General features: G+C 38.6%; 1 protein-coding gene across 2 annotated transcripts in view; it reads right to left on the bottom strand.

Annotated features, from left to right (window-relative positions):
* Nucleotides 1-6,971: 6,971 nt before the first annotated feature.
* Nucleotides 6,972-12,197, bottom strand: part of NDC80 (NDC80 kinetochore complex component) — a 46,586-nt gene continuing 41,360 nt past the window's right edge. For both annotated transcript variants that reach the window (XM_007974508.3, XM_073006434.1), the window contains exon 17: nucleotides 6,972-7,170. In XM_007974508.3, the coding sequence (XP_007972699.1) occupies nucleotides 7,033-7,170 (138 nt within the window). In that variant the 3' untranslated portion in view covers nucleotides 6,972-7,032. The remainder of the gene's footprint in view (nucleotides 7,171-12,197) is intronic.

The raw sequence follows: 12,197 nt of genomic DNA, 5'->3' as shown, positions 1-12,197 counted from the left end.
TACTTATTAATTACAAAGGTGAAGATATTATCCTTACAGACACCACCACAATCAGCTGATTAAAATTAACAACACCATGTACCTTCTGGTAGGATGCACTGAAAAGAATGTGACATGACTTCTGTGGATATCCTATCAAATCATGAGATCCATTAGGCAAAAATGGAGAAATACTCTATAAATTACTATTCAAAAATACCAAGGTCATAAAAGTCAAAGTCAGAATGAGAAACTCATCCAATGTAAAGGAGATTAAATAGATTTGGGCCAGGTGCGGTGGCTCATGACTGTAATCCCAGCACTTTGGGAGGCCGAGGTGGGCGGGTCACTTGAGGGCAGAAATTCAAGACCAGCCTGGCCAACATGGTGAAGCCCCATCTCTATTAAAAACACAAAAATCAGTCAGGCGTCATGGCATGCATCTGTAATCCCCGCTACTTGGGAGGCTGAGGCAGGAGAATTGCTTGAATGCAGGAGGCGGAGGTTGCAGTGAGCCGAGATTGCGCCATTGCACTCCAGCCTGGGTGAAAGTGAGATCATCTCCAATAAATAAATAAATAAATAAATAAATAAATAAATAAAAGATTTGACAACTAAATGCAATGTGTGTACTGGGTTGGATCCTGCACCAGGAAAAAAAAAAATCCTAATAAAGAACATTTTGGGGTCAACTGGCAACATGTGAGTGCTTTCTGTAGATTAAGTAGTAATGTACCAAAATTAATTTCCTGATTTCGATAATTGTATTATGATTATATGAGACTGACATTGTTTTAAGGAAATATATACTGAATTATTTAAAGTTAAAAAGGCAACATGTCTGCAACTTACAGGTGAGTCAAGATAAGAAAAAAGGCTACGCGCAGTGATGATGCCTTTAATCCTATCTCTTTGAGAGGTCAAGGCTGAAGGATCACTTGAGTCTAGGAGTTTGAGACCAGCCCAGGCAGCATAGCTAGACTCTGCCTCTGCAAAAAATGATACAAAAATTAGCTGCATGTGGTGGTGTAGTTCCAGCTACCCAAAAGGCTGAGGCAGGAGGATTACATGAGCCCAGGAGTTTGAGGCTGCAGTGAGCCATGATCACACCATTGCATTCCAGCCAGGGCGATAGAGCAAGACCCTATCTCTAAAACAGATATTAATAAATAAATAGAAAGGAGAGGAGCGAGAATGATAAATAAATGTTTGTAGTGAAATATTAGCTAAGAAATTTGTATGAGTGGGACTTTTTGAATTACTCTTGCAATCTTTTTAAAAAGTCAAATTCTTCCAAAATTTAAAATTAAATAAAATTTTAAAAAACACTTCCCATAGAAGAAAGTCTTAAATAACAACCCTGAAAGTGAGGAAAAATGACAAAGAGATCGAAACAATTGGGAAAAAATTGATTTAATCAAACATAAGATGGATAATAAAAAATAAAGGTAATTGATGTTCCTCAATGGAATTAGAAACTGTGATAACCCAACTACTCAGTGATAAAAACATGGAACTAGAGAAGTTAGAAAGAGGCAGATTTTGGTCCAGTAGAAGACCGAACTTGATGACAAGCAGCATGCTCAAACATCAAATGTTATAAAGTGATGAGCAGTTTGGAAGAAGTCCTGTAATACCAAGCGTCAGTCAGGATTTGGACCAGCTGGAACACTCACTGCAGGCAGGAATATAATATAGCACAACCATTTAGAAAACACATATTTTGTAAATTGTCTTCTCCTTTTATCTTTCTTTTCTTTCTCTTTCTTTTTCTTTCTTTCTTTTCTTTCTTTTTTCTTTCTTTTTCTTTTCTTTCTTTCTTTCTCTTTCTTTTCTTTCTTTCTTTCTCTTTCTTTTCTTTTTTCTTCCTCCCTCCCTCCCTCCTTCCCTCCCTCCCCCTCTCTCTTTTCTTTCTTTCTCTATTTCTTTCTTTCTTTCTTTCTTTCTTTCTTTCTTTCTTTCTTTCTTTCTTTCTTTCTTTCTTTCTTTCTTTCTTTCTTTCTTTCTTTTCTTTCTTCTTTTTCTTTTTTTCTAGACTAGTCAAGTGTAGTAGTGAGAAGAGGGAAAGAGTAGAACAAGGAGTTTGATCTGTAACTGAATATGAACAATCAATTGAGATAACGTACTACTTTTGGACAAGCCGGTGAATTTTTTTTTTTTTTTTTTTTTTTTTTTTTTGAGATGGAGTCTCACTCTGTCACACAGGCTGGAGTGTAATGGTGTGATCTTGGCTCACTGCAACCTCCATCTCCTGGGTTCAAGCGACTCTCCTGCCTCACCCTCCCAAGCGGCTGGGATTACAGGCACCCACCATCATGCCTGGCTACTTTTTGTTATTTCTGTAAAGACGGGGTTTCATCATGTTGGCCAGGCTGGTCTTGAACTCCTTACCTCAGATGATCTACCCACCTCGGCCTCCCAAAGTGCTGGAATTACATACAGGCGTGAGCCACCATGCCCGGCTGCCAGTGAGTTTCTTAAAAGTTAAATTTGCATCTATGCTATATGGACTAGTTATTCCACTCCAAGGTTTCTAACTAAGAGTAATGAAAAAGCATGTGTCCATATGAACATTTATACATGAATGTTCATAATTGCTTTTTATTTGGAATACTCAAAAACTATAAACAACCCAATGACCATCAACAGGTGAATGGATGAACATGCTCAGCGTGTTCATATAATGGAATATTACTTGACAATAAAAAGGAATAAACTATTGATACACAGAACACGTGTGAGTCTCAAAAGAATTATTCTGGGTGAAAGAAGCCATGCAGAAGTATAATACTACATCATATATTTATGTACAATTCTAGAAAATTGTAAATTTCTTTGTTATCAACTTACTGTTTCTGTTGCCAATTTACTAATTGGTCTGCAGTAACAGAAAGGTGACTGATCAGTGCTTTCCTGGAGACTGCAGTGATGTAGGGGGTGAGAGAATGGATGGCAAAGGGCTATAAGGAAACTCTTGGTGGTGATGGATATATTCATTAGCTTGATTGTGATGATGGTTTTACAGATATAGATGTCAACACTTACGAAAATTTTAAATATGTAGTTTATGTGAATACACTATAAAAAGTATGGATTCTGATTCAGTAGGTTTGCGGTGGGATCAAGAGTATGCATTTCTGGATCAGGCACAGTGGCTCACACCTGCAGTCCTAGAGTTTGGGAGGCGAAGCTGGGAGGATTGCTTGACTCCAGGAGTTTGAGACCAACCTGGACAACATAGTGAGACCCTGTCTCTTAAAAACAACAACAACAACAACAACAAAAAACAATTAGGCCAGGTGTGGTGGCTCATGCCTGTAATCCCAGCACTTTGGGTGGCTGAGGTGGGCAGATCACTTCAGGTCAGGAGTTCAAAACCAACCTGGCCAACATGGTGAAACCCCATCTCTACTAAAATACACAAATTAGCCGGGCATGGTGGCGCATGTCTGTGATTCCAGCTACTTGGGAGGCTGAGGTATGAGAATTGCTTGAACCTGGGAGGCAGAGGTTAAGGTGAGCCAATATGGCACCACTGCACTCTAGCCTGGATGATAGAGTGAGACTCTGTCAAAAAAACCAAAACCAAAAACAAACAAAAAACACAACCAAATTAGATGTGGTGGCATGAGCCTGTCGTCCTAGCTACTTGGGAGGCTGAGATGGTGGAATTGCTTGAGACCAGGAGTTTGAAAGTGTAGTGAGCTATGATCACACCACTGTACTCCAGACTGGGCGACAGAGCGAGACTCTGTCTCTTAAAACAGAGTCTGCATTTCTAACAAGCTCACAGGTGATGGCGATGCTGCTGTTTCCGTACCAGGTTTTGAGTGGCAAAGATCTTGAGTCTTTTTATTTTTTATCTTTTTAAACAATTTTATTTCAGATTCAAGGGTTACTTGTATGTTACATAGGTATATTGCATATTGGTGGGGCTTCTAGGTAAAATAGGTACTTTTTCAACCCTAGGCTCCTTTCCACCCTCCCCCACTTTTAGAGTCCCCAGTGTCTATTGTTTCCATCTTTATGTCCATGTGTACATTTAACTCCCAGTTATAAATGAGAAATATGGTGTGTGGTTTCTCATTTCTGAGTCAATTCACTTGCATGTTTAACTCCCAATTATAAATGAGAAAATATGGTATGTGGCTTCTTACTTCTGAGTCAGTTAACTTAGGATAATGGCCTCTAGCTCTATCAATATTGTTGCGAAGGATATGATTTCATTTATGACTGTGGCAGTTTTATTTTTTATTGATACATAATAGATGTGCATTATTTCTGGAGTACATGTGATATTTTGATGTTAATATATTAATATAATGTATAATAACCAAATCAGGGTAAATGGAACATCCATCACCTTAAACATTTATCTTTTCTTTATGCTGGAGACATTTGAATTATTCTCTACTATTTTGAAATATACAATAGATGTTTGTTTACTATAGTCACTCTACTGACTTATCGAACACTAGGCCTATTTTTCTATCTACCTGTACTTTTTGTACCCATTTACTGACCTCTCTTCATCCCTCCCTGCCCCTACCCATCCCTGCCTCTGGTAACCACAAATCTGTATGAGATCCACATTCATAACTCCTACTTATGAGCGAGGACATGTGATATCTGTGTTTCTGTGCTTGGCTTATTTCACTTAATAGTGACCTTCAGTTCCATCCATGTTGCTGCAAATGATAGGATTTCATTTTTTTAAATGATGGAATAGTCCATTGTGAATATATATCACATTTTCTTTATCCACTTATCCACGGATGGGCACTTGGGTCGATTCCATATTTTGGCTATTGTGAGTAGTGCAGCAATAAACATGGGAGTGCAGATATCTCTTCAATATATTGATTTCTTTTCTTTTGGATATACACCCAGCAGTGGGATTGCTGGATCATATGATAGTTCTATCTTTAATTTTTTCAGGAACCTCCAGTTTTCCACAGTGGCTGCACTAATTTACTTTCCCATCAACAGTGGAGGAGGGTTCCCTTTTGTCCACATCCTTGCCAGGAACCCTATTCCCTTTTTGATAAAAGCCATTTAACTGGTGTGAGGTATGTCATTGTGGTTTTGATTTGCATTTCTCTGAATAGTGATGTTCAGCATTTTTTCACATACCCATTGGTCATTTGTATGTTTGATTTTGAGAAATGTCCATTCAGACCTTTGAGTCTCTTTCTTCATGTGTCACTTGAGTGCACAGTAACTACATGTGGCTGGTACCACACTGGATAGTGCAGATAGAACATTTCTATAGAAGAAAGTTTTATTAGATGTCAGAAGTCAAGATTTTTCAATACATTGGTAACTACTAATCTTGTCATTTTTTTTTTAAATTTTGAGACTGAGTCTTGCTCTGTCACCCAGGCTGGAGTGCAGTGTCGCAATCTCGCCTCCCAAGATTCATGCCATCCTCCTGCCTCAGCCTCCCAAGTAGCTGGGACTACAGGAGCCTGCCACCATGCCCGGCTAATTTTTTTTTTTTTGTATTTTTTAGTGAAGATGGGGTTTCAGCGTGTTAGCCAGGATGGTCTCGATCTCCTGATCTCGTGATCCACTCGCCTTGGCCTCCCAAAGTGTTGGGATTACAGGCGTGAGCCCCCGTGCCCGGCCTATTCTTATCATTACTAGTTATCCCTAATCTGTAACCTCTTTTCATTCCACTCGAAATGCTCTTCTCTTCATAAAGCCTTGCTGTAATTCCATTCCAAGTTTTTATCGTATATTACTTACATTTCTTTTTATGTTCTTCATTCTGACTCACATTTGAAAGAACAGAAATTTAAACCTCACGTTCTAACATCCTGAATATTCACTTGTCATGGCTCCTGCGGCTGAACCCAGGATTGTGCACCAGCTCAAGTAAGTTCCACTGTGGCTTCCAGCACTACCAAGAGGTGTAATCTGAGGGAAATCAGAGCTGCTCTAGACATAAACTCCCATCTCTAAAATGAGGGGGTTGAACTCTTTTATTATTTCTTATGTTTCTCACATTCTATATTCTTCTGTTTCAGGGTAAAGACGGCACGAAGCCAGAAAGAACTGTATCTTCTTGGAAAACCGTAGGGCTCTGGATTAGAAGCGGGTTGTACCATACGCCTAGAGTCATTGAAAAGTTTAGTTAGTACCAACCTTTGTATAATTTGTACAAGGGATCAGCAAACTTTCTGTAAAAGGTCAGACAGTAAACATTTCTAAACATTTCTGGCTTTGCAGGCCACACAGTCTCTTCGGAATATGCTCAACTCTGCCATTGTAGTAAGAAAGCAGTCACAGACAATACGAAGATAAATGGGTGCGACTGGATTTGGCCCACATGATGTAGGTTGAGAACATCTCTAATCCAAAATGTTTCAAAATCTGAAACTTTTTTCTTTTTTGGAGATACGGTCTTGCTCTGCCACCCAGGCTGGTGTGCAGAACTGTGGCATGATCACAGTTCACCGCAGCCCCAACCTCCTGGGCTCAAGGTAGACTCCTACCTCAGTCTCCTGAGGAGCTGGGACTGCAGGTGTGTGCCACCACGCCTGGCTTATTTTTAAACTTTTCGTGGGGTCTCACACCTTGGCCTCCCAAAGTGCTTGGATTACATGCATGAGCCACTGCAAACAGTCTAAAATCTGAACTTTTTGAGCTCTGACATAATGCCAATTGGAAAATGCCACACTTGACCCCATGAAGGATTGTAGTCAAAATTGTTTCATGCACAAATTTATTAAAAATATTGTATAAAATAACCTTCAGCCTATGTGTATAAGGTGTATAAATAAATCTCATGTTTAGACAAGAGTCCTGTCCTCAAGATATCACAAAAATTCCAAAATCTGAAAACAAAACAAAACACCCAACCCCCAAAAATCCAATTCCAAAACAATTCGGGGCCCAAGCATTTTGCCTGTATTTTGCCAACTTCTAGTTTAAATCATACTACCTTGTCTTCTCACCATTTGAAGTTATTAAGAAATGAGAGAGAAAAATACACTTTACTGAGACAATTTTATTCACTATGGATATATATACATGATCAACATTTTATCTTCATTCTTCAGAAGACTTAATTAGAGCAGCTTTCTTCTCATACTTATCTCTAACCTCTTTAATATTTTCCAAGAGATCTTCTGACATGCATTCTTCATATTCTCTATCAGCTTTAGCAATCTGCTCCTCAAGATGTTTCTAGTGAAGATAATTAACAATTGTTAAAGTAAAAAAATATTAATTTCTTTAAAAATGTTTAATTGTAAAATTTACAAACAAGAGGATAACATTTTAAAGTTAAGAATAAAAAGGGCTGGGCATGGTGGTTCACTCCTGTAACCCCAACACTTTATGAGGCTGAGGTGGGAGGATCACTTGAGGTCAGGAGTCTGAGACCAGCCTGACCAACATGGTGAAACACACTCTCTACTAAAAATACAAAAATTAGCCAGGTGTGGTGGTGTGTGCCTGTAATTCCAACTCTGCAAGAAGCTGAGACAGGAGGATCACCTGAGACTGGGAGGTGGAGGTTGCAGTGGGTCAAGATTGGACCACTGCACTCCAACCTGGGTCACAGACCAAGATGCTAGCAAAAAAAAAAAAAAGTAAAAAGAATATATTTGTATTCACCATGTAGGCTCTTTTTGTGCCCTTTCCTAATTGTCTTCTTTTTTCTCCCCAAGATATAACCTCTTGCCTGAATGGTGTTTTGCTTTTCTTTACATTATACCTTTATTACACACACACACACACACAGATGAATGTATCTCTAAATAATATATTGATTTAATAGTACCTGGTTTTAACCTTCATATTTATCAAATGATATTAAATATAATGTTCTATGACTTTTTCATCCAGTATTTTAAAATTCATTCATGTTACTACATATGGCTGCAGTTTATTCAATGTACTGCTGCATAGTATTCTAGAATGAATATATCAACATTTACATATTTTGCTGGTAATGAAGTTTTGTTTGTTCCCAGGTGTAGTAGGCTGAGTAACAGCCTTTCCAAAAATGTCCATGACCTAATTCCAGAAAGGAACCTGTGACTGTTAGCTTACATAGCAAAATAAACTATAGATGTAACTAAGTTAAGGATCTTGAGAAAAGGAGATTATTCTGCAGTATCCAGGTGGGGTCCTTAGAAGAGGAAATCACCAGTGTCAGAGTCAGAGAAGGACTTTAAGGACAGCGGCAGAGGGCAGAGAGGAGAGAAGATGCCGTGCACTGGCTTTAATGATAAAGGAAGGAGCTACAAGCCAAGGACTGTAGGTGGCCTTTAGAAGCTGGCAAAGGCCCCAGAAATATTATAGCCCTTTGGACCCATTTTAGACTAACCTTAATAACTCTAAGATGATAAATTTGTGTTGCTTTTAAGCCATTAGGTTGGTGGTAATTTGTTACATTAGCAATGGGAAACTAACATGCCACATTATTTGTTTGTTTGTTTTTTTTTGCTATTTCAAATACTGATACTGTTACAAATTACCACAAACTAGGTTGCTTAAAACAACAGAAATGTAATCTTTTAGTTCTAGAGGTCAGAAGTTTGAAATCAAGATGTCAGCAGGGCCATGGTCTCTCTGAAGGCTCTAGGGAAGAATCCTTCTTTGCCTCTTCCCAGCTTCTGGTGGCTCCTGGCAGTCCTTGGTGTTCCTTAGCATGGCTGCTTCACTCCAATATCTGCCTGTCTTCACATGACCTTCATATAGGGATACCAGTCACTGGATTTAGGGCCTACCCTAATCCAGTATGACCTCATCTTAACCAATTACATTTGCAAAGATCCTACTTCCAAATAAGGTCAGTTTCTGTGATTTAGGATAGATGTGACTTTTGCGGGGGGCACTACTCAACCTAGTACAGCCCCCTAGCATACAGTGTAAATATTTTTTTAGGGCAAATATACCTAGAGTGAAAATTGGCTTTGGGGATTGACAAATTACTTTCTTTCTTTCTTTCTTTTCTTTTATTTTTTTTGAGACAGAGTCTTGCTCTGTCACCAGGCTGGAGTGCAGTGGCGCGATCTCAGCTCACTGCAAGCTCCGCCCCCTGGGTTCAAGCGATTCTCGTGCCTCAGCCTCCTGAGTAGCTGGGATTACAGGCACGTGCCACCACACCCAGCTAATTTTTGTATTTTTAGTAGAGATGGGGTTTCACTATGTTGGCCAGGATGGTCTCGATCTCCTGACCTTGTGATCTGCCAGCCTTGGCCTTCCAAAGTGCTCGGATTACAGACATGACCCACCGTGCCTGGCCGCCAAATTATTTTCTAAAATTATTTTATCAATTTACATAATTGCTAACAGTAAATTAGAACTCCCATTTCTCCACATCCTTGCTGGCATTTGGTAATGATCAAACTACATTTTTGCCAATTTCTTAAGTGTGGAATATGACGTATACTTTCATATGTTTATTGGCCACCTTGGTTCTTCTGTGATAAATTCTCATTCAAGTAGAAAAATTACTTTTATTGATACATATTAGATATACATATTTTCGGGGTCTCTTCAAATCTTTGGTCCATTTATTTATTTTTCAGAGGCCATTGTATATCTGGATGGTAATCCTTTACCAGTTGTGTTTTAAAAAACATCTTATATCAGTTTGTGGCTTGTCTTTCCACTCTCTTTCCATGTACTTTGATGTAGAGAAGATTTTAATTTTAATAAAGGTAAATTTGTAAATAATTTTCTTTTGTGGTTTATACTTTTTGTGTCTAATTTAAGAACTCATTTACAACCCCTAAAGCATAAAGATAGTCTCTTATAATTCTTGTAAAAGTTAAAAAAGTTAGCCTCACGTTAATTTCTGAATTCATCTGGAACTGATTTCTTTGTAGAGTTTAAGGTAGGGATCCAACTTCATTAATTGAACAATTCATTTTATGCGACTATTCTGAAGTACTGCCTCTCTCATAGACATATATTTCCTGTCTATGCTCATGCATCTATGTCTGCACTCTTAATCACAGAGACTGGTCTTTCTGCATCAATACTACAATGTGCTAGTTATTACAGCTTTATAATAATTCTTGGTATGCCTAAACAGACCCCTTCCCCCCGACAAAAAAAAAGGTGATTTTGTGTCCCGCAGGAAAAGCAAAGTTTTTCTGTAAATAATCAAATAATAACTACTTTAGCCTTGGCAGTCCAGATGGTTTTCTTAATAATTGCTCAATCCTGCCATTGTAGCGCAAAACCAGCCAAAGATATACTAAAACAAAAGAGGTGGCTGTGTTGTAATAAAACTTTATTTACAAAAGCAGGCTGTAGGCCCAATTGGGCCTGCAGGTTGCAGTTTGCTGACCCCTGTTCTAGAACATCAAGCCACACGTGACACCTTTATGGGGCTCCAACCAGGAACTGCTCAAATAAACACTTTGTCCCACAAGAAAAATATTCCATCTAAAGGTACCTTTAGAACTAAAACCCTCTGTTTTCTTTAGTCCAACTTCATTACTCACTGTAGAATTTCCTCATTGTGCCTGATCTTGTTCAACCAGTTTTGTTCACTGGACAACCAAACTAGCGTGGTTTGACTTTCTATGGTTCTTCCATATTTTACAAAAGCTATTAAGAATTTATACTGATTAATCATAAATTTTGCATAGTGCAAAGTAAGTGCTTAGTGTTTGCTGAATTTGGTCTAATTTTTCCAATAACACCAAACTGCACAGAAACTAAAAAATAATAGTAACTTACCGTTTTCAATTCTAACTTTAACTGATTAAAACATTGATAACTGTGATTACTTTACACAAATCCCTAGTGATAAGTTACTACTGAATTAACACAGAGGACAGACAGTAGAGCTGCAGATAACAGAAAATCACGGCCCAGCGCAGTGGCTCACGTCTGCAATCCCAGCACTTTGGGAGGTCAAGGAAGGCAGATCACTTGAGGTCAGGAGTTTGAGACCAGCCTGGCCAACATGGTGAAACCCTGTCTCCACTAAAAATACAAATATTAGCTGGGCATGGTGGCGCATGCCTGTAATCCCAGCTACTTGGGAGGCTGAGGCAGGAGAATCCCTTGAACCTGGGAGGCGAAGTTGCAGTGAGCCGAGATCGCGCCATTGCACTCCTACCTAGGCGACAGAATGAGGCTCTGTCTCAAAAAAAAAAAAAAAAAAAAGAAAGAAAGAAAGAAAAGAAAGTCAGAGGTGCTAAGGATGTTCACAACTGTTTAGCACAAATGCTTCATTTTTACAGATGAAGAAACTAAAGACCCAAAGATGTAAAATGATATATACAAACAGGCTCTGTTGACCTAAGCCATCAATTGTATGCTATGAATAAACTTTTCTCTTATGCATCTAGAATAGAATTATTATATACTATCCTTGGGAAAATGAAAACACTCACTCAGATAATTTTTTGTCATATGGTTCAGATGAATAACACTGGTTGAAAAGGATCAGGCAAAGTTATAGAACCACTAGTGCTTGAATGAGAAAGTGGGTAGAACCCACATTTTCTGACATAGTATCTAGGATGCTTTTCTTAGTTCTTCACACTAAAAAGTGAAGACCATTGACACGAAGAAAGCAGCAGTTCAACGTCTTTTAGGAGACAGGATGGGTAGCAGGGTACCCCATGCTCATGTTTTCAATAAATGGAAGTCTATTCATATGACAAAGTGAATTCTTTTCTTAAACTGGAAATATATTATCACCTAATACATTAACCAGGAATTTTATAGCTCAGAAATTTATCTTCGCTTCTGGGGCTCCGTGCAGCAGGTTGGAGGGATAGTTTTATCGGTGAACTTTAGCTGTGTGAAGAGTGGGGATAAGGTAAATAAACCTCATCCTTCTGAAACACTTTGCTTTGTGCTTATAAAAAATCACAGAAAGGAATAACAATCATCATAAGATATGCTCTTTCATCTTAAACTTAATGAAATCCTAAATGTATGAATGTAAATGTACTAATATGTTTCCAGTATGTAGAACATGGCCTGGCATAGCATCATCATACATTGTCGATATAATACATAACATGATATGTTGTTTATGCAAATACAATAGATTACTTTATAAAATGCACAAGTGGGCTGGGCGCAGTGGCTCAAGTCTGTAATCCTAGCACTTTGGGAGGCGGAGAAGGGTGAATCGCCTGAGGTCAGGAATTTGAGACCAGCCTGGCCAACATGGTGAAACCCTGTCTCTACTAAAAATACAAAACTTAGCTGGGCGTGGTGACAGGATCCTG

The sequence above is a fragment of the Chlorocebus sabaeus genome, chromosome 18 (assembly GCF_047675955.1).
Source record: "Chlorocebus sabaeus isolate Y175 chromosome 18, mChlSab1.0.hap1, whole genome shotgun sequence".
Taxonomy (NCBI): Eukaryota; Metazoa; Chordata; class Mammalia; order Primates; family Cercopithecidae; genus Chlorocebus; species Chlorocebus sabaeus.
The sequence above is the reverse complement of the archived record's forward strand: the minus strand, read 5'-3'. Positions and strand labels throughout refer to the sequence as shown.